At 37.3% G+C, this 23,643-nt stretch overlaps 1 protein-coding gene across 8 annotated transcripts in view; it reads right to left on the bottom strand.

Annotated features, from left to right (window-relative positions):
* Positions 1 to 389: 389 nt before the first annotated feature.
* Positions 390 to 23,643, bottom strand: part of LOC126035603 (lung adenoma susceptibility protein 2 homolog) — a 28,247-nt gene continuing 4,993 nt past the window's right edge. For 2 of the 8 annotated variants that reach the window (XM_049794271.1, XM_049794272.1), the window contains 5 exons: positions 22,865 to 23,015; positions 21,589 to 21,697; positions 20,059 to 20,190; positions 17,817 to 17,890; positions 15,747 to 16,944 (listed from right to left, as the gene is read on the bottom strand). In XM_049794271.1, the coding sequence (XP_049650228.1) occupies positions 16,821 to 16,944; positions 17,817 to 17,890; positions 20,059 to 20,190; positions 21,589 to 21,697; positions 22,865 to 23,015 (590 nt within the window). In that variant the 3' untranslated portion in view covers positions 15,747 to 16,820. The other 6 variants (XM_049794278.1, XM_049794279.1, XM_049794275.1 and 3 more) reach the window with 6 other exon arrangements.

The raw sequence follows: 23,643 nt of genomic DNA, 5'->3' as shown, positions 1-23,643 counted from the left end.
TTTCCTCCAAAATCAGATAGCAGTTTGGTGGCAAAGTCAAGAAAAGGAGTTAGTTGTCCTAAATTCTAACACAGTGCCCCACTGAGAGGAGTGTAGTTAGCGGAAGGAGAGTGAACATGACCTGAACGTATGGTGAGCTCATTCCTGCCATCACTGTAAGATGTGGGGCTTATAACACAAGACCTGGTTTGTGTATAGACGCTGCATTTGTGTAGAGACACTGCTAGATAAGAGCACTGTCTACATGACAGAAAATCAATGTAAACCTCAGTAGTGTGAGGGAAGAGATACAGTGGGATAATGGTTATTATACAGAGCAAAAGGCAATTGTAATGGTAGAAATTACTTTAATATACAACTAATCAAATTACATTGCACTATAAATAAAACATTATAAAAATACAGAAAGAAAACAACTTTTTATAATGAATAACCCCAGATTATTCCTTTTTTCTGAATATCTCCTCTGGATAAATAGCAAGAAAGGTACCAAAAAGTACTGGTAGAAACGTGGTGATCGTGAAAGAGTCCTTGGAGCCATTAACTGCTAAGAGAGGTTATTTGCCTGATTTTTTGGCAGGCGTTGGGAACTTCTTAAACTCAGCCTGTTCCTTCCAAAAAAGCTGAGCAAGGATATGGTCTGCCGTTCCATGGAAGTAGTCATTCATTCGAAGAGTTTCCAGCTATGAAGAAAAAGACAATATTTTAAGAAGAATAATCACAGCTACCTGATCATTTTTACAATATTAATAATATGGAATATTAAAGTGCACCTCAAATCCAAGATGAAAATGAATTTATATAAAAGTATATAACTAATGACAAGTCTTACACTGGACTATCAAGATCACTGGATATGTGTAACCTTAAATAAATACACCCTTGCCCTGGCTCTTAGGATACAGACTTGTTTAAGGCTTACAGAGATCTCTACCTTTTGTGTGTACTCGGCTTGTAAAGACCCTGCCCAGTCCACCCAAGGACAAGCTCCCTCTCTTAAACACCAGCAGTACCTCATGCACAAACACGATCTGAATTCCACCCCTCTTATACACACATGCACACGCACACACACACACACGGGAGCATGTCACACCCTACCACGGACCTTTTTTTTGTCTTTCCCACCTCCTGTTTCCAGTACAGAGTGATAGGTGTTGCATGCCAACCACTCACACCAGAAGGGAATTTTAACTGTCAGTGTACTTGACATATTCTTAGAATGTCTTTTGAAAGGTGTGCACTGAAGCATGAAGCATAAAGCTTACGTGCCTGAGAAAAACATAGTTGAACATGTTTTTCTTCCCTTGCCCATATGAATTCTCACCTGGTTTCCTGTATTGTAGGCTAGAATCAAAAGCAAATCCTCATCACATAAACTCTTGATATAATGTTGGGTTCCAACAGGGAAAAATATGACATCTCCAATGCCAATGTTGAAGTTGGCAGTGACTCCAGAGAGAATAACTCCAGCCTATTGCAAGTAAAGCAGCAATGTTCAACAACAATTTTCAGTGTGCTGTTACTGGATAAATACACAGTGATGGTCCCGGCACTGCACTGAAATCAGCTAGTGTAGCATCAGTGCTTTCACTGAGAATCCAGAAAGGTAGAGGGGCCCTGGGCAAATTCCTGAGTAAGAACATGGTAAGTCCTTACGTTATGGAGTTTCGTCATTCCATCTCAATTATCTTTGCACTTCAAATTTGCACTGAGTGAAAAACATAATAAAATCTTGTACTCTAAACCTTAATACTCACTAAACTTTTTTCTATTCATCTGTTCCTCAGAGGTGCTAAATCAAAAGTATTGCTTTTTTATTTTGTAGTCCCAGCATTCAGTAGAGTGGCAATTCCTGTAATGAGCATTTGTGATTTAGCTGAACAACTTAAGATGGACAAATTCTACTCTTTGTATAACTCCACTTTGGCTAGACAAGCTTCCACAAATGTAACTGAGATCAAAATTTTATATGGAGAAGGAAAGTGCGGACACTGAAAGTTTTATAATACTTCTAATTGTAGTGTTATTAATCAGCGCTGGGAATCAGTTATTAGATCTGTAATTGTTTTACAGCCAAAACTCCACTGACTTATCCCTCACCCACGTAACAAATTACCTGTCCACAGCCGCTAATGACATAACCCATCTCGTTAGCATTGAAGTGGAAGTGAGGCTGCCCCAGTCCATTGCTGAATATCCTGAGAGTTGCTAAGGTAAGGGTATTTTCATGCTGAAAAGCAGAACAAAAAATGTTCTGAAAACCATCCAAGTTTGTTATATCCCTCTTATACATGACAAAGCAGTGATGAATCCACAGAAACTGCATACTATGCCTTATGTTTATAAATCTATGGTATCCAATTAAAAGCACGTACCTTGTTCAGTGACTCACTAAAAATTTTTTCTGTTTCATTTAGTCCAGTGCCATTTATGCGGTAGCGAGCCCACTGGAAGATTCCTCCTGGAAAAGGATATTTTGCTGACCCTAAAACAAAGACAGCTAAATGAGCATTTCCAACAAGAGTTGGTTAACATTGTTTATTAGTATATTGGCCAACTTCAAGTTATTATTATGTACTAAACTTGAGGCCTCGAATCTTATGAGGCTCTGGAACCAAAAAGAAAGCCCATTTAGCTTCTCTATCCTTCATGCACTAGACACTATGCAATCTCCTTTACCCTATTTTTCTGTAGTCAGATAATCATAATGAAAAGCTCTGACTAGATTTGTTTCTATCCCAAATTGCTATCAATAACAATACACTTAAAGAACATGCTAACTTTCAGTATATTAATTCATATTAACCTTTATGGCATGGATTGTGTATCACAATATTTTGTAAAGTACTGCCAATGCAGAAGAACATTTTGGTCCAAGTGTGAAGATTTTTGTCACGCATCTATTTCTCATGACCTCTATCAGCTGTATGTGGAGCTCTGACCTATATTTGCTTTTATAGCTTTTTGAATAGACTCTACTACTTGGAATTAAGTTTTACCATCTATGTTTATTAGGTGCTCACTGATAATCACTAGATCTAGGCTATACAGAGGGATGGTTAATACAATTGTTGATAAATCAAACAGTGAATATGGTTCAATGCTGTTTATGAAGTTATATTTGTAAAAGAAAAGGCAGGACATAATTAGGCATCTGTTAAGGTGTTTATTCACTGATGTTTCTTATGCAGATGCAAGATATACTAAGAAGGTCAGCACCAGTCACTCTCCAGCTAATCTGCTGCAGGGCTTCCTCGCCTGTTAGATTTTAATTTCTGAATGAAAAGGTTAGGTTATTGCTTAACTTAACTGTAGCAGGGAATACACCAGTCCTGTTTATAGACGTAAGTAGAGAACCTTGAGCTGGGAAGTATTTCGTTCATGCCCTGCTGCTTACTGGCATTCTGCTTTCATATCTACTATTGCAGATAGAAACATTAAAATCAAAAGGGTAAACCACTTTGAGATAAGAATCAGGGCAGTAATTTGATGTATTACCAATACATTTTTCATTTTATTTCCTTAAATTCTTATCATTTCTCTATCTACTTTTTAACTCCTGTTTCAGTGAATCAACTACAGATCCACTCCTCTCCCCCTCCAGAAACACAGAGAGCTCTTACATACAAAGTTCCTAGATGTATACCTTTGAGATCATAGAAGTACTGCCATACAAGTTTGTCCGGAGACTGCACATACGTAGCATTTTGTACAAGCTCATTTAAGTTTGGTGGGAGGTTAATTGCTTGATCTTCTGCTTGTTTCTTGAATGTTCTGATGAAGTTAACTCCACCTTGTGGCTGCGGAACACACAATGCATGTTAAGCTGACAGAGACACACAGCAAACTGTGGATTTAGAATTTTGCTTCATTGAATATCCCATCTTAGTACCTGGTAGCAGACATTCTGCCTTGTAGACACACCTCATCTCTTTAATTGCCTCACCCTGTCAATACTCTAGTATGCTCCTTTGTTTTGCCCTTCCTTCTCAGTTACCACAGAGATTTGGAGCAGAAGGGAAACTCGATCCATCTCCCATCAAACTGTTTCAGGGTGGGAAGGTCTATTACAATTCTGTGGTTTGAACATGCAGATTACTCAGACTTAGCAGAAACCCTGTAGCCATATTCTTGCTCATGGGACACTGCCAACTAGTCAGTTCAAGTAAGATCTGTTTTAACAAGAAGATGGACTTATCTATAGTTTCCTATGAGTTCTTCTCATACCACAGAATTCATCAAGGGGCTATTGGGAAATTAACTTGGGGCTTCACTACGTTATTTTCCCTTACACCTTTGGAAATATGGAGGGCCCTCTGTGAACTGGGGATAAATGTGAAGGGTGGAAGAGAAAAAGTTTCTTGGAGAGAGCATCATCATTTATTTCTCCTTGTGTATAAAGGAACACAGGGTGGCACAGTGTTACGCAAAGGACATGTGTACACCCTTCCGCACTGATGGGACTGAAAAGAACAGCTGAAGTAGGGAGGATCATCTCCAAAAAATATATAGAGAGAGCCTGGACTGCCATGTTAACATGTAGACAACTAGATAGAGGCTGGCTATCCTATCATACAGACCTTTAATGCTCTAGCTGCTATATCCTCTGGGGTAGAGAAAAATGCATCATCTACATCCAAGGTCTGAAGTTCTTCATGTGTTGTAAAAAACAGCAAGAACACACAGTCTTCTGATCCTACATTCTTTACCCAATGCACAGTGTTTCTAGGGAAGAAGATCACTTGACCAGCCGTGACATTGTATGTGGTAACCACACTGTCATCTGCACCAATTACTCCAATCCAGGCAGTACCCTGTAACATAATCAGAACTTAATCATAATGAAAATTTTCTCATTTAATCCATATGTGGCAAATCAATAACTCAAATAACCTGAAGGCTGTTAGGAAAAAAACAGGACCTGATGCACTCTCTAACAAGCCTTTGTGAACTTAAGTCCAGAATAGCATTTTAAATGACAAAATTTTAGAAGGTTTAAGGAACACATGACAAATACACATTGCTCACACTCAAACTATTTCATATTAAAGAAGCTGTGAACAGCTATAAAGGAGTCATCTCTGACCAAAAACTGCTGGAGAGAGGACCAGGTGTTTGTGGAATGCCTTACTCCAAGGAGGATCACCCATCCAGTTGGAGCTGTTCAGTTCTATGCTGATCAAAATATGAATAATTATGCTTAGAAATAAATTAATAACGGAGATGTAAGTACCTATGCTTCCAAAGAAAGATCAGTTTGTTTCCAAATTAATATGCCACCTTGAATTCCTTATGGTGACTTCCTATTTATCTCATGTTCTTCATTTTTACAGATTTGAAATTTGACAGTCAGGTGAGACAGGGCAAACATTTGCAAAGAAGATTTATTTGGGGGGTGAGGGGAAGGAAGGGGTATTTGGTCTAGAAAAGAGAAGACTGTATGGGAATAAAAGAGTCTTCCACATACAAAAAGTTGTGAAAAGCAAGCTGATCTGAGGGTGTCTACAGCCAATGGAGATAAACAAGGAGAAATTAGGATTATTTTTTTTTTGCAGTAAACAAAAATGTGGGTTTTGTACTAGCACAAACATTCCAATGGTTTCTGTGATGAAACATGGGAGACAACTATTTTTTGATTTTATAATAGCTCCTTTGTTGAAAATTTTTAAAAACTGAACAAAAGTATCAAATATGCTTTAGGTATTCTTATCCTGCATCAATACAGGGGATGGAGCCAGAGGCTTTCCTAAGATCCTTAACAGTCCTTCATCTCTGTGATTCTGCAATGGTTCTCTAATATAATTACTTTAATCATTGTAAGCACTTGGATAAATACATAAAATTCTGTATCTGTCAGGTATCCAAAGTCTCCTCTGACTTCTGTTTTTATACTTCATTGGCAGCCACAGGTGTTTGGTCCTCTTGCAAGTAACAACATTCAACAGCCTATTTCAACCACCTCCATGTGAAAATTTTATTTCAAGCAAGAAAACTAATGTCATACATCAATTAATGGTAATTCTGCTTTTATTACCTGTTAACATTTGTATATAATGTATATGTAAATTTTTTTTACATGTGTACATCTTCTATAGACGCATGATACTTTAAACTGCAAAACAACTGGGAAAGCTGAAAGAATCAGATAATACCTGCAGCAGGTAGCCGTGTTCATTGGCATTAAAATGCCAATGGGGAGCCCGAAGCCCTTTGCTTTTGATCCGTAAGGTTCCAAAAGTCATTTTGGAGCCATGTTTATTGATACTTTTTCCAAATTCCATTTCTTCATCACTTTGATATTCATTTACATTCTTCCTGAATCTTGCCCACTGAATTTCACCGCCTGGGTAGTTATATACCTGTAAAGTTAGTAGGAGTGGAGAATTGTATTAACTGTGGACAGTGGTGACCAAAGAATCGAAAAATATTTCAGAAAATTATTGGTCTGGGCAATACTGAAGGGAACTGTCCTTTTGCTCAGTGAGGATTCTCTCTATGTATTTTAGTCACTTTTCACAATCATTTATATACTTTCTCATGTCATGATGTAATAGTATCATTTCTATAAAAGAGAGATAAACAGTGACATCAAGAACAAAATTATCTGCTCCTCTTTTTACGTCATTCTGGACTTTGATTTGGGGAAATCAGTTACACATATGCTTCAACTTTTAGATTCAAAACATTTAGAACATTTCCTGAGCAAGACATTTTCCTGAATTTCTATGGTTGCAAACTATTTGCACCTGAAAATATCCTTTCCCAATATTTGTACTGCCTCTAGAACATGTTTTGTCCATGAAAGAACCATCTTGCACTGATGAAGGGCATATTAAAAGGGTTGCTCTCCTCTTAAATACTTCTGTTTGCATTCTTAAAAACACTTTGTTTAAAAATTAATTCTAACATGAAAAGGTACCAGAATGGCTGTTGTCAGTTTAAAGTGCCCTACTACCTAATCTACCCTTTTCCCTCTTTTGCTGAAAAGCAAAAATTAATCAGGAATTATTTTTTATATAAAGATATATTTAGAGGAAGGCATATGTCTTTAATTGCTCAAAGGATACATTTCTATAAGTATCAAAATACACCTAACCAAAACCTACATAATTCCCAGGGCTTCCTTACATTGTCAATTAATTTTAGCTCACTGTCGTGGTTTATCCCCAGCCAGCAACTGAGCACCACACAGCCGACTGCTCACTCACACCCTCCCCCACACCCAGTGGGATGGGGGAGAGAATCAGAAAAAAAAAAGTAAAACTTGTATGTTGAGATGAGAACAGTTTAATAGAACAGAAAGGAAGAAACTAACAATGATAACAATATGAAAATGACAATAATAATAATAAAAGGATTGGAATATACAAGTGATGCACAATGCAATTGCTCACCACTCGCTGACCGATGCCCAGTTAGTTCCTGAACAGTGATTCCCCCCAGTCCCACTCCCCCCCAGTTTCTATACTGGGCATGATGCCATATGGTATGGAATACCCCTGTGGCCACTTTGGGTCACTGCCCTGGCTGTGTCCCCTCCCAACTTGTTGTACCCCTCCAGCCTTCTTGCTGGCTGGGCGTGAGAAGCTGAAAAATCCTTGACTTAATCTAAACATTACTTAGCAACAACTTAGCACTGATGAAAACATCAGTGTGTTATCAACATTCTTCTCATACTGAACCCAAAACAGCACTGTACCAGCTACTAGGAAGACAGTTAGCTCTATCTCAGCTGAAACAAGGACACTCACTGAAACAAGATCATGGAGTTCATTTTTCTTCTTGCAACATAATTTGTTTGAATCCAGTCCTAAGAACAAAAAGCTTAGTGTGCTACTCAGCTTAAATTAAAATTTGATCTTTCTGGTTTTGTTTCTCAGAATTTCATACTCTGTAATTTCAGAATCACACATAAAATGGTTGCCTTGTCTTGCAAGCCTGATTTGTTGGAGCAATTATTTAGCTCTCCAAGAGGCACTCCAGAGATCCATACCACTTCCAACATCTGTTATGAATTGGAGTGAAACACTGTCAGGAAGTTTGTGTCTCTCCCCATGGATTATAAAAGAAGTCTGGATAACAGCTTTAGGCTGATCACCTAATGCTTAAAAAATAGTTAGGTGAAATTAATTCATTAAACTTCTATATTTGATGCTAGAATATTATTGCACGAGATGAACAATTTACCTTTGATTTCCCCAGATGATTCAGGAACTGGTATTTGATATCCACACTTTTTTCATCTGGTTTTGGGGAAGTTGCACCATCGTCTGTAACACCCGTCTCTTTCATAAAGGCAGTGTTTTTTACATAGACCAAGGACAGGGCCAGCACTCCTATTGTGGTGGTGATAATACAGGCCAACAGACAAACTAGAAAGACCTTCATTAGGGACCAGCTGCCCTTTCTCTCCTGAAATTAATAAAAAGACCCCCAAACAAAAAAGAAAGCTTTATTAGTTCTAACACACAGAAGAAAGTTTGTGATAGTTCTTTTGTAATCAAAACAGTATGCCTTTCAGAAACACAGGTATAGCCAAATTACTGGGCCCATTATAGGGAAACCTTCTAGAGTATGTTATCAGATTGTTGCTGTCTGAGGGGTTATACAAATGTTTAAAGATTTTTTCATTGCTGTTTCTAATCTATATCACAAAACACTGAAGACCCGCAGCATCAACTCATGGCAAACCTTCATTTCTGGGTCAGAAACGCTGCCTCTGCTTTACGTCACATCTCACACAGCCCAGCTCCCTGTCAGTAGAGGAGACAGGCCAGAATGGGGAAATTTCATCTGTATGAACTGCTCTGGGCATCATTTCTTTACTGAAAATTTCCTTTGTGGACATTCAGACCTCTGGAGAAGGGTGAAGGGGAGAAGCAGCTGGGCACACAGAAGCACACAAATTCTTTATAGAAAGCCAAGGCACTTCTGGCACCATGAAGCATCACCTTGGTGAGGATATTCAGTGTTTCCTGTCCCTTAAACATTTTTGCTGCTGAAGTTGCAGCTTCAGACCAATAGAGACTGCATTCTCCGGCCCAAATTTTAAAACTCTACTGATTCTGGGTGCACAGTTTGATCTACCTTTAAAAGCTTGATTTTTTACATGGTAAGTGCCTGAAAATGAGGTATGAATGTTGATCACTTAAGCTAGGCAATCAGAAGTGAAAAAAATGAAGATTACTTGCTGATTTTAACAAAATTACCTTTTTCATTGATCTCTTTGACAAAAGCTCTTTACAAATACATTTCTCTTGGCAGCAGCAAAGTGCTCAAAATATCACCCTATTCTATTCAGTAATAATCTTTTCTTCAGTTCAAATGACTCCCTTTTTAAAGTTTGTGTTCAATTAAATATCACAACAGTAGTACTCAGACCACAAAGTCTCATCAGAGAACAAGGCTTTATAGTTAAATGCATTTGAAATCCCCATTTTCCAGATTTGAAGGACTTTTAATTTACAGCATTTTCACAGCAGTGGCACCCATTCAAGAATTATTTTTAAAGTCAAAAGAGTGCTGTACATATCACATAATAAGAACTAATACAGAACATTCAACCTCAGCACAACTGTGTGGAGTGAGTTGTGCTGTGAGGAAATCACTAGCCTTGGTATATTTATAGCCAAGAAGCAGCACTGTACTGACTGCAAACAAATATAGTGGCTGATGAGCGATACGCCAACTGTTATTGCATGAAGTTAATTCAAATCCCGAGAAGCAAAAACTTTAATGGGAAAATTACAGAGAATTACTTTTCTCAAGGGCAAGAAAAAAAAAAAAAAGATGAAACAGTACTCTAATGTGTAACTCAGTAGAGATACTAACCATTACCACAAGATGAGCTTTTAAGTAGCGCTTTCTGTTAAAATCTATGGGGAATCCTCCAAAGATAATTACTTTGTCCAGTAGTCAGAGGATAAAGAATTCAGCTATTAGCTTAAGTGGGGCTAGGCAATTACGTCTCACAGTTCAGATCCTAGCTAGTGCACATGGAACTATGCATTTTCAGACCTTAGCAACTGAAGCCCTTTACAGCTTTTATTTTCCTCAGGACCTTCTTAATAGTATAGGATTAGGTCGTGTTGCAAAATAAGGGTTTAATCTTCAGACTGACTTTTAATAATGTTTTGCTAGCACTGTAAAAGAAAATGACTGGTACCTCTTTCTTTGGCCATTCTTCTCCTTTTGAAGAACTTTGTATGCTCTCTCCATGCATTTCAAATGCCTGGTTATCCATTTAGTAAAGCTGAAACAGATTAGGACACAGAAGACAAGAAAAACATTGAAACAAAAGGATGTTAATTCTGATATACGCTCAGTTATGTTACAGAGCTCAGGGAAGTGACTCATCTTCTGCATAGTAACACTAATGGCATTTAGTGCAGTACCATTGTGCAGAAATGTGACGCAATGCAAAAAAACTATTCTTCACTAAACTACAACAGAAAGGTCTGACAATTTCTACATTCAGATTTAACATTACTCACGTATCACATGACACCTAAGACACAACATGACAATGAGATAGAGTCTGAACCATCAAATACTTGGGGAAAAAAAGCCAGAGGTCATCTAATTCCTTTACCTATCCTAAGGACCCAATATATTTAAATTACAGTTTTGGCTAGTTGTGTAATCTACTTCTACAACCACAAGAATAGTTGAGGTTCCAGAACTTCTTTGGCAACTCATTTCCCCGCTTACATGTTATTATTGTTAAAAAGGCTTTCACAAGCCTAAATCGCTCTTGCTGCAACAGAACTGTTGTATGTTACCCTCCTGCAATGGACCTAACTACACAGGAAATGTCCTACTAGCTGAGACCAACAGTACCTCCAGCCCAGTGTTTTTTCTTCAGCAGGACTTTAAGAAATGATAAGGGAGAGCATAACCTGGCTACTGTTTCCAGGTTACACCTTTCATACTTTACAGGCATACGTAACTGTTGAATGAGAGATGCTAGAGGGAACAGCCTCTTCCCTTTAGATTTCATTCTATGAAGAACTCCATGACTTTGCCTAAGTCTTTTCTGAACCTGCTGATACTCCCTGACATCCCAAGTTTACCGCTTGCAGGTTAAAACAAAGAGCACTTCACAGTCCTAAACAGATCTCCTACTAGCTCCTTTAAGGCCTCCTGTCTTTCTGTATTGTGGTATTAGAGCAACATCAAACACGTTCCCCTCTCCAAGCTGAAGGTTCGAGCCTTTTTAGTCTTTCCCTATTAGGCAGCTGTTCTAGCTCCAGGATCACTTCAGTCACTCTCCTCTGGATCTTCTCTAACTCCACTACATTATGAAAATAAAGAATAGCAATAGATTTCATTGCCTCCAAGTACTGTTTTCCACCCATCTTCATGCTTCCCTAAAAATAATTTAATATAGACTATGATTCCTTGTTTTGAAGCACACAAGTGTTAAATGTTGCTACCCAGTCATAAAAAAGAAAGTAGGTTTGTGTAATACACAGTGTTTGTAACGACTTCTCTCTTCCCCCCCGAGACTCCCCTATTTCCTTGAGATACTCCATGTCTGATTATGTACTTCTGAACTTCTAGGAAACGGAGGTTGAGCTTATTGCCCTATAATTCTTTGGTATCATTTGCTGACTTTTTGTTAAAGGTTACTTTGCTAGTCCCATTTCTAGACCATTATGGGACTGCACTGAGGTCTAACCATTACTGATCGCTTCAGCCATTTCTCGAAGAGCTTAGTGTTAATGCCGGTAGATGTAGTCCACTGAACACCAGTAGCTTGCGTAAGAGCTATTAATCACGTTTTCCCTGTGGTAACTTAAGCTTTATCCACACCCCATCGCCACTGATGTTTTAAGTAAACATTATACCTTCACTGACATCATTTATTATTCTCTGCAGGGAGGTCATGGACCAAAATTTTCCTTGGTCCTCCCTTATATCAGTAAAGGATTTGTTGGTTACATAAGCAATAAGGAACTTTGGGGTTATTTCATTATTTTTGACAGCTCTTCCTCCTTGTCTCTCATTTTTGTGCTTTGGACTTTCCAAAATGCACAAAAGTCCAAGCTGACTCATCTTCAGGGACAATTCTAACTATTTCCATTATGCTTCCTTCATGAAGACCATTGATGTCTACAAGACATATTACATTTATTTTAACTGTTCCATACTAGGATATCCTGCAACTATATCTTAAATATATGTATTTTTATGAACTGCCAAACTTCCGAGCACCTTTTTCCTGGACTTTTTTCAGAAGATTTTGCAAACAGGTCTTTGAATTTCTTGTAGTTGCTTTTTTCTGTTTTTCCTCTTTTCCATTCTAAAAAACTTGAAAACCTTGTAAGAAAATTCTGGTATTAACCTTCACTTTCTGTATCAAAACCTGACATCATCCTAGTCTAAAAATACCCTGGATACTCCATATTCAATTTATTTTAACCAACAAATATTTGGTTAAGTAGTAATTCCTCAAGGCAAAGTATTCTGTCAGTTGTTTACAAAAAGGTTCTTTCCATCTTCTCCTTCTTGGTTGGTGGTCTTAATGGTAGGTCCTCAACATAATAGCAGTCAGGCTTTTTTCTCCTTTAATTATTGTAAAGATACTTTTAACAGATTATCTCCCTCTATATCCTTCTAGACTTTAATACAAAACTAAATATTCATAGAGAAAGATGTCTTCCCTCCCCTTTTCTTCAGGAGCCACCTCCAGTTTTTTTTCTGTATTAATTCATTAACAAATGAAATATCCCACCAAGTAAACATTTATGTTGCCTAAATCACAACTTTATATAGAACCTTGTACAGTCTTCCATTTAGTTTCCATATAGCCTGCAAGTATAGACATCTTAAATGTTAAGCAGACATATTCACAATCCTGTTTTCCGTATTGCTTCAATCCTTTTTTATAAAAACCCTATATCCACAGTTACTATGCCTCTGGTCACCTTTCCACTGGTAACACTTACATTCTTTTGTCATCAGTCCCCATTAATTCTGGTTTAAAGCCTTTCTTCCTAAGTTGGCAAGTCTAAACTTAAAGCAGCACTTATTTTTCCTTATGAGATAGAGCTCATCTCTCCTCAGTAGTCATTTCTTTTCTGTTTTGAAAGAGCTGTAAAAGCTCAGCCATTCAAACTGGCAACAGCAGGATCAGGTCAATTAAAATTAAAGAAAAGTTCTTCTCATTTCCCTTTGAACAGCAATTCTCTCTGCACAGTGAGAGACCTACCAACTCTAAAGTTGACTAAATATTTTGAGTAAGGACACAAAAATTAAAAACCATTGTGGATCACGGAATCCATGATCAACAAGAAAGAAAATATACATTATGATTTTCAAGGGTTTCACAATTCCATATATATTTATGTGAGAATCCATAAGCACCTCTTGGAAAACAAATACAAGTGATCTGGCAGCGTCAAAGATACATAAGAAAAGAATTAATACATTGATAATGAGTGACTATGGGATTTGTAGTTTTTCAGATCCTCCTTTTCAAACTAAAACAGGTATAAACTCTAGCCAAATTAACCCTCTACTGGCAGCACTGTTAGGCTTCATGATATCTGGAGCCTGTAATTAAGTTTTCCTATATCAGCACATTTTTGTATCAGTGCAAATACAGTGATGCAGAGAGATTTGCTAACACAAATGAACTGTTACAGAGGAAAAGATAACTACAGCATACAGTCATTCCATTTCAAGACCAGTATCACAATGGACTCTCTCATTAAGCCTTTAAAGGGCAAAAGTCCCCGAGACAAAAATCCCATCTATTTTCCTCCCACCGTGCCACGTCTGTAGTCTTACCACAGATAGGACCTTCACAAGATTTAAGAGCACAATACTTGTCTTCATCAAAGCCTTTACTTCCCTCAGCTCCGTTTTACTGATATATATACACACTGTAATTCAGGAAGTGCCCTCCTCATAAAAGATTTCCTGTATATGCAAATACATAGGATCACAAATACTTGTGTACATCCTTAGCAAACAGTTCTTGTCACTTGCTGAGAAACAGTGACTTTCCTTCTATCTAGTCCTGCTATTTTATTATAGTATTTCCTCCAAATCCTGGTCTCTCTCTTTCTGCCTACCCTTTTGTTTTTCCCACTGTCACATGGAAGATTGTAGTTCAATAAAATTCCTTTCCCCTGATCTAGCCTCAAGGACAAGAACATCACTGACATCTTGTATATGGCAATTATTTTAGTTTTGTACTTGATTAATGTATTCCGTTATTTTTCCTGAATGGCAACTTCTTTAATGCTAACTTATAAAAAAAACTAAATTCCAGTTATAATTGCAAGAACTGACCAGTATATACAACCAAAAAGTTACTTTTTTCTCTTGATACATAAGGGATCAAATCCCTCTTTAAAATACTCTTTAATAGCTGTAAAATCTTGGTAGCATTTAAAAAAATTATTTTAATGTAAAACCAGTTGTCTTCTCTTACTGACTAATGGTATTTTATTGGTTTGGGATTTATTTTATTCTATTCTCATTTGAATTTCTATTGTCTACAGCTAGAAAGCATCACTTATTTGTTGCTTAGTTTCATACGCTTATGGTGCTTTTATCCTGTGCAGTACAGTACCTCACATAGTAGACCTTATCCATGATCAAAGCCTTTCATACCTGGCCAATATGAAGTTCATAAATACAAATATTCAATAATGTCAACAATACTTTTGTTACCTAGGTCTGTGTGCCATAAAACCAAAAAAGGTTGTGCTGAAATTCTCCAAAGTACATTAAACTGATAAAGGAGAAATATCTGGAGTCTAATAAAAAACTCCAAAGAATGAGGAAACTCACAAATATGGATAGGTATGAGGATTCTCCAAGGGACAATTAATGAAAAAGACTTTCTACATAGCAAAATATCTCTGCCCTAACATCAAGAGAAGTTCTAAGGGAGCAGGGAGTACTTTACATTTGTCCTATGCAGCCCTGCAAGCAGGATACAAGGGGAGTGTGGTATAACCTCCAAGGGCATCAAGTCTTGCTTGTGCTACCAGCACCCCAAGGAGTATCTGTCCACCTGGATGAATAAATCTACGTTCCTACTGTGAGCTATATAGGTACAAGCACCTTCAGAAAGAGAAGAGCTGTGATAGCTTAGGCAGTGCCACACTAGCTGTGCTGAGTGTCTGAGGTGTACTAGCTCAAACAATGCGGCATACGCACACTACGCGTAACTACCTACACACAGCATCCAGAGTAGTGCAAAAGTAGAGCAAATTCATTGTGATCCACACACAGACATGTGTGATGTCAGGAAAAATCCTCATGTTTCCTTGCACATCTGAATTCCCTTGATAAAATGACCTCTGGTAAACAGATACTGTCTTAATACAGACAACAATTATACCCACAGTATCAGTCGGTTTGTACATTCATGTCTCAGGAATGCAATGCTTTATAAAAGCTTCTATAAGAAAGTTTTCTAGAGGAGTAATTTCATTTTCTGTACTCTGATTTCAGATCTAGCTCTCAGGATTTGAGAAAGACCAATAAAATCTGTCTAAAATACATTATTACGTATTACTTATGATCTACTTATGTTCTCATGATGCCATGACAGTCATAAAATGAAGTCATTTATTATTATCATCTCTTTACTTACCAGTTCTTAACAGGAAGATAGGAGAAATACATAGCTAATTTTCCTTCTACTTTTTTCTTCTGGTCTCTATTTCATTTCTCAGAATCAGTACATGCTCAGGTACCTGCTTTCTCATGCGTACCTATAAATATCCAGATTAAAAAGGAAACAGTTCACTAGAAAGGCATGTTGCCATATTTTATTTACTGACAGCATAAAATGCTGGGCTACATTATGTAAGCCTCAGAAGAGGTATCAAAGGCTTCTTTCAAAATGTTCTGTCAATGTATTTCAATTCGTAACTTGAATTACTACCTACAGCTTTTCTTTTTGTCTCTCAATTTGCTGTTGTCAAATGGGATAAGTCCTACTCCTCTCTCTCCTGCACAAGTTCCAATCCTTATCAGTGGCTTTCACAGACTAATTCTATTCAATTATGCTGGGGAAAAAAAACCAACCAAACAAAAATTTCTATTCTATTACTTCTCTGCCTATTTAGGCCCACAGAAGGATTTTATATGCTCTAAAGCTAAGAGCAAAGACAAGGAAAGTGGAAGGGAGCTTAGGACTTCCCAGTAAAAGAGACAACCAGATGTTGGATCTGTCCAGCTGAAACACATTCTGTGCTCCTAAACAACATGCCTCTTAACAAATGCCTTCTCTCCCCAAAGAATCAGGCTTTACTAGAATATGAAAGGGGGACAATTAAAAAAGACTTCAGACACTTTTTGATACAATATATTTGGTAAGTTTGTGGTTGGGGAACAAGAAACATAAAATTACATCAACTCTAGTCCTGTTAGAAAGAACAGCACTGAAAATATTATTTAATTACATTATTGCTAAACATTACTACTTGACTGTACACATGATATTGAGCTCACCCTGCTTCTAACAGGCCATGTAATGAAGTGATGACTAGAATCAAGCACATAGTTCAAGTTTTTCATAAATTTGTATAAATACACAGACATTCTTCCATGAAAATGTTCACCTTATTTTAATTAAGTATTCCTTAAAAAGTGGTATCCCTTGTCACATATTGTTAGATCCTACTGAAAGCACTAACACTCAGTTAAGCTTTGAAGTAATGAATGAAATGAACGAATATGTACAGAAATACTGAATACAACATTTTTGAGAACATGCACTGGTGGTTCAGCTTTCAAAAAAATTGACCAGTGGTCAGGCTGACAAATTATTTAAATTACACAATATTAAACTATTTGATATCAGCTTCACAGATTATTCTTTCTTTTTGTTTATCTTCATGATCATCGGTCTGCTCTTGTTGGTTACTGTTATCTTCAACAACACTTTTAACACGTGACAAATGCTGTAAAGCCCTAGATTAGGAAAAATGAAGACTTTAACAACAGTGTATATATTACTATTTACATTTAACACAAAATGATGTTGATTTCTTACAAACAGCTTAACAGTTTGAATGGTATTATATACAGTTTACGTCTCTATGTCAAACTGTTCTACTTAGTTTCAGAGATTACAGAATACACTAAGATGTTTTTTAAAGAAGATAAAACTTTTTGGAACTGAAATTTTAAATACATCTCAAATACAGGTGCTCACACAAACACTGTTTCTATTAAATTATTATGGAATGGGTATTTAACACAGGATGTTAAACACTGCAAAACATTGTCATAAAATACCATATCAATACTGAAAGTTACTGTATTTTTTTAATTAAAAATTCTTTTCATTTTACATTACAGTATAAAACTGTATTGCAACAGTGAGTTTTGTTGAAACAAATGTTCTACATAAAATCCTGTTTTCCATTCTGCCTTTTCTCAAACTTATTATTTCTTTAGTCACTTGTAACCATTCAGTAGGACTGCTGATTTCATTAATGAAATGTTTTCTAGCAATTATTTTTTCCACTGTAGTGAAAAAAAAGTAAGAAGCTATTTTGTCCCATATTAAAATAATCAGACTTGGAGAAGTTTGTGAAGTCCATCTATGTGTAGTAGTAATTAATCTATTGGTATAGATGAAATACAAATGTTTATTTACAGAGTACATCTCAGCAACCATTCACTAAGTATTTCTCTGCTCCTTAAACTGCCATATTTTTAATTATTCACTATTTGCTTATTCTTAACAAAGTTTTCAGATCACATGACAACTCAGTTTATAATTCCTTTTCTGCAATTTCTGAAAACTGTGAAAAGTCAGAAAATCGGTGGTCACTTACTTCTGAATAGAATTAGTAAGAGGGACTATCTCACTGTCACACAGTTTTAATTCAGCCTTAGCTTTTTCAGAAAGCTTAAAAAGAAACAAAAAAAATTGTTAACTGAGGGAAGGAAGAGTAGCTGAATATGACAGAAAACATGGAATTTTTATAGCACATGACATGGGAAAGTACTGCCAACAATTTTATAGCATTATAAAGTAATTCACGTTGGGAGGGATCTCAGGAAGTAGGCTCCTGCTCAAAGCAGAGGCAGCTATGAGGTTACAGCAGGTTGCTCAGGACTATCTCCAGTCAAATCTTGAAACCCTCCAAGGACAGAGACTGCATGACCTCCTTGAACAACTTGTTCCAGTGCTTGGCTGTCCTCAGGGTAAAAGAGTTTCTCCCAGTGTCCAGTGTGAACCTCCTGTTTCAATTTATGCCTGTGTCCTGGTTTCAGCTGGGTTAGAGTTAATTGTCTTCCTAGTAGCTGGTAGAGTGCTGTGTTTTGGGTTCGCTATGACAAGAATGTTGATAACACACTGGTGTTTTCAGTTGTTGCTAACACACTGGTGTTTTTAGCTGTTGCTAAGTAATGTTTAGATCAAGTCAAGGATTTTTCAGCTTCTCATGACCAGTCAGCAAGAAGGCTAAAGGGACACAGCAAGTTGGGAGGGGACACAGCCAGGGCAGCTGACCCAAACTGGTCACAGGGGTATTCCATGCCTTATTGGCATCGTGCCCAGCACAGAAACTGGGGGGGGGAGTGGGACTGGGGGGGAAATCACTGCTCAGGAACTAACTGGGCATCAGTCAGCAAGTGGTGAGCAATTGCTTTGTGCATCACTTGTATATTCCAATTCTTTTATTATTATTGTCACTTTATTATTGTTACTATTATCATTATTAGTTTCTTCCTTTCTATTCTATTAAACTGTTCTTATTTCAACCCATGAATTTTACTTTTTTTTCCCCTGATTCTCTCCCCCATCCCACAGGGTGGGGGGGGAATGAGTGAGTGGCTGTGTGGTGCTTAGCTGCTAGCTGGGGTTAAACCATGACAGCCTGCTTCTCATCCTGCCACCATGCACCACTATGAAGACCCTGGCTCCATCTTCTTGAAACACTACTTGCAGGGGCAGGAAGGCTTCTTCTCCAGCTTGAACAAGCCCAGTTCTCCCAGCTCCCCCCAATAAACAAGTGCTATAGCCCCCAACCACCTAGGGCCCCCTCCACCAGCTTATTGATGTCTCTCCTGAAGTGAGGGACCTAAACCTGGATGCAGTATTATAGATGTGCTCTAATAAGTGCTTGGGGATACAGAGGGACAATCATTTCTCTTGATCCATTGACTGTGCTCCTGTCCATATAGCCCAGGCCCTACTGTTCCTCCTTTGCTGCCAGGGCACACAGATGGCTCATGTTCAGCTTGTATCTACCAAGACCTTTTGGGTATTTTCAACAGAGCGGCACCCTAGCCAGGCAGTCCCCAGCCTGTATTGCTGCAAAGGTTTCTTCCTTCCCAGGTACAAGGCCTTGCATCTCCCCCTACTGAATTTCATGAGGTTCCTGTCAGCCCATTCCCCCAGTCTGCCTGATCCAGAAATACATGAAGCATTTCATTCACTACTGAGTATAGGACATAGGGTTTAAGAACTGTATGCAAGCAACATTATGAAAAAGGTAAAAAGAGATAATAAAGTCTATGAAATAATTTTGAAACAAGTGTCACAAAATACCAACTCTCTGATGCCAAAGGAGGCAAGGATAGAGCATTTGAGAATGGCTTTTTAAAAGTTTGGTACAAGCCCCAAAAACCTAGAATTAACGGGATTATTATCAGAAGACAACTTTTTCCAGAACACAGCTACTGCTCGAGCAGCAGAGAGCCCAGTCTGCTCTCTTCGGGCAGGATTGCCTGAAATGTCGCCATCTCCTGGCTTACAAGTACGGCTTTCTGCAGCACCTCTGAGGCCATTGTTGGGTTACTGACCTGCCACCCAGTGCCCCTGCAAACGGGGAAAACTGCAGCATAACTTAGCACAGAGCCTCCAATTTGCACCAGCAGCAACAAGACAGAGGACTGAGGGCACAGCAGCCTTGGGCATATGCTCCTGATGCAAAGTGGATTTAATCTGCTGGCAGTGCTCTTTCAAGGATGACAGGAAACCAAGTCTATAAAAGGACTAAATTTTTCTCAGAAACATACACAGCCCATCGATTTTTGACAAGATACAACATAAGGAAATTGACTACTCACTTTTTCAATCTCTTCCTTTTGCTCAGCAGTTTCATTCTGGTTTAAACTTGCCTGAATTTCTTGAAGTTTAAACAACATTAGCTTCAAAGCTTCAAGGGGCCTTTGGTGATGACCTCCAGAAAAAGTATTTTCCTAAACCAAAACCCAAAGAATTTGTTGATCTTGCAGTGTACTGCAGTGCACATAAACCAAAACAAAATAATACAACCAACTTTTGAAAAGTTTCCCTGAAACAGTTTCCCCTCTACCTCTTCTTTAAGGATCTATTTTATAAATTGTACATCTATGATGCTACAATGGTTAATCTTATTTTTATGCCACTATATGGTCAGTGAAGTCACTGTAAATACATACACTGTTAGGAAGACGTGAAGCAACACAGAAAGGCCTCAGCCCTGGCTTGTGTAAAATAATTCAAGAATACTAAGACTGTCCTTGTAATGCCATGACAGCAATGCTGGAACATGTGTCAACATTTCAGAACCAACAGAGCAAGTAAGCTTCTTTAATGATGAACACAGATTTATTCATATAATTAGCATCCGTATGATACCTGCTCATACTATAATCAAAAAAGCATCTTAACTCAAGGTGACACAAATCTGTGATTAATCTAGAAATACTTATGTCTAGAAATGTCTGATGATCTAGCAGAACCAAGAGAAAGGGATTCATGAAGGCTAATATACAGTGAAGCACCATTCATCAGACAGAATAATTTAAATTACTCATGCACATTGTTAGGTTCTGTGTCAATTAACTCCTTAGGGAAACAGAAGTATGTGCCACAGTGGAAAAACTTAAAGGGTCATGCTCCGTTTACTACAAGATGGGAAAAGGGAATCTTAGTGCAGTTAAGATTCAAGGACAATAAGGCAGAAAGTAAAGGAAACATACCAGTACGTAAACTAGTAGTATGCCTTTCAACTAGAACACTGGGCTCAGTGCTCATCTCCCTAGCTGGGAAAAGGCCAAACGGTTCATGTAATCAAAGTGACAGACTGAACAATATTAAGACTGCCAAGAAGGTGACTAATATGTAAGAATGGGAATAAACTAATGAATAATCAAAAGAGTAAATTCAATCCCTGATCCAATTCCAGTGCAACAGCATAAATAATAAGAAATATATTACTTAGCTTACCTCTTGAATTTGACTCATACTCAACAGTACATCAGCCAGGCTAGGAAATTAGTAGTATTTAATACATCAATAACAAAAAATTCTTCCTTTACTTGAGGCAGGAAAATCATTATTTAAACAAAACATGGAGTGTAAAAGTCAAACTATTCCTAAGCAAAGCATTTCATAGTTGATGCTTTCTTAATCATAATTGTGACCAAGGGTTAGATTATAGGATTTAATAACTGTATGAATTTATCGTGCTTAAATATGACTGAAGTACTGCAGTTAGGCTTTCTACTTTATATATTATAGCAGAAGAAAAAATTTACAGGGATTGCCCCTTCTAATATTTATCAGTCTTACATTTTCAGCACTCTCAGAAATAAATACTCAATTTTACTGACCTTATTTTTGTCATTTAAACAGTCTTCCAAGAATTTATGTATGATATCCGCTTTAGGGAATGGTAGAGCATTCTCCATGTTCTCACAGCACACAGGCACTGGTGGTTTGCTAAACCAACATTAAACATGCAACGGAGAATAACAACAGGTTTATAAACTAAAAGAATGATTTTAGGATACAGTCATTGTGATGAAACCAGATACGTTGCATCACTGCAACACCAAAGGGACACTGAGTAGTCCTGTCAGCACTTTGGTGTATGTGAGAAACACATAACTATTTTCTCCAGTTTTGCCAGTATAATTAAAACCTGGGTAGCCATAAAAATCAACTAAACAAAAAAGGCAAGATAAGGACATGTTAGCTGTAATTTATTACACATGTGTTTTTCTTATACCTGGTACTCCTCCATTAATATTCAATATCTAAAGAAAAATAGTTGCCTTCTGCTTACTGACCTCTAATTCTTCTACAGTCTCTAAGTTATTTTAATTCAAAGCTAGTAGTCTCATAGAAACAGTATTAATGAAGCCTGATTTCCAGTGATGCTCTCCCTTGTGGGTATTCTGGTGGCTAGCAGAAGGTTAGATTATTAGCCTCTCTCTCAACAGGAGCATGAATAGTACCACTTCCATTATCACATGCAGGAATGCTGCAGTTTGAGACTTTTACTCTCTTGTGAAATATTGTTACAATTAAGCAGTAGTTCAGAATCTTCTAGGACAAAGAGAAACACTCAGAACCACATACACCCAGCTGCTTAAAAACTGTAGCAAACTGTAGGAAATTCTAGGATTGATTTTTAGCATTCGTTGATTCTGTGCAATAACCTTTCAGTTCCTAAACAACTGAAATTTCCCAAGGCCACACCACTGTGGGACTTACCACTATTGGGGGTAAATAGTGGGACTTCCCACTATTAACTTGTTTTTCATAAACTATTAATCATAAACTAGTAAATCTGTCAGTTTAAGTTCAATTAAATATTTTTTTATCTTGAAATAAATATTTCTTACATATCACTGATGTACAAAGATGCTATTAAGAGGCAACAATAAGTAATGATAGCAGTCTTTGCAAGTCAATGAAGAGAGAGCAGTGCACCAATATCCTGACCTTGAAATATCAAACATTCAGCACTAGCAAGCAATCTAATAGTAAATCCTTTTTTCACGTACATGCCACAGCACTATTACTTATAACCTATATAGAAAAGCAATTAAATGCATTATGCATTTTCACGAACAAATTATTCCAAAATACACCTTTACTTACAAAGCACCTGGAGCATTTTCCCATGATCTTTCTGCTTCTAGTATATCTGTTGTAGAAGGACTGCCATGATTTTCCAGATTATTTGACAAATTTTCAGTTGAAATCTCCAGACCTCTGTCAGCCTTTGAGGTAAGTGGCTCAAGCTGGTCTTCTAAAAAACAAGGACATAATGTGTCCAACCCTTTTCAAGGGAATTATTTCCACATTACTTTTAACTTTATGCAATACTCAAAGAAAATTACTACAGATGAATTAGCACTGGAAATATTTTACAGAGACTATAGCCCCAGTACAACTCCTTTGGTTATCTTGGTATCATCAGTACCAAATGGGATCTGCAAGGTTCTAGCCAGGAGAGTATTTAAAGTAGCCAAGCATTTCTTTTCTTAATTTATGTAAAACAAGTATCATATGCAGCACTCAAGATTATTTAATGGTTTTAATGTGCTTTCATGCTATAGAAAAATATAATTAATATTATTTCACAATACAATGTTAAATATTACTTATTAATACTATAAAGTCATAGGTTAGTTTTCTTATTATTTTGTACACTTTTTTTAATAGCTGGTTTTACAGACACCTGGGAGAGAAATCATGCAACATATACATGCAAATCACATATACAATCACATACAGGACTCACATTTAAAAATAGGTTGAGGCAAGCACTCAAAATGTGTCTGTCATTAGCATTATTTTTTTTTATACCTAGCCTGTTCGTGATTGGTAAAATTTTCTATGTGAAAAAAAGATATAACCCTGTATTTAAAGTTCAT

This window comes from Accipiter gentilis, chromosome Z, assembly GCF_929443795.1.
Source record: "Accipiter gentilis chromosome Z, bAccGen1.1, whole genome shotgun sequence".
Classification (NCBI taxonomy): Eukaryota; Metazoa; Chordata; class Aves; order Accipitriformes; family Accipitridae; genus Astur; species Astur gentilis.
Note: the sequence above shows the minus strand (reverse complement) of the source record. Positions and strands in the feature narration are given on the sequence as shown.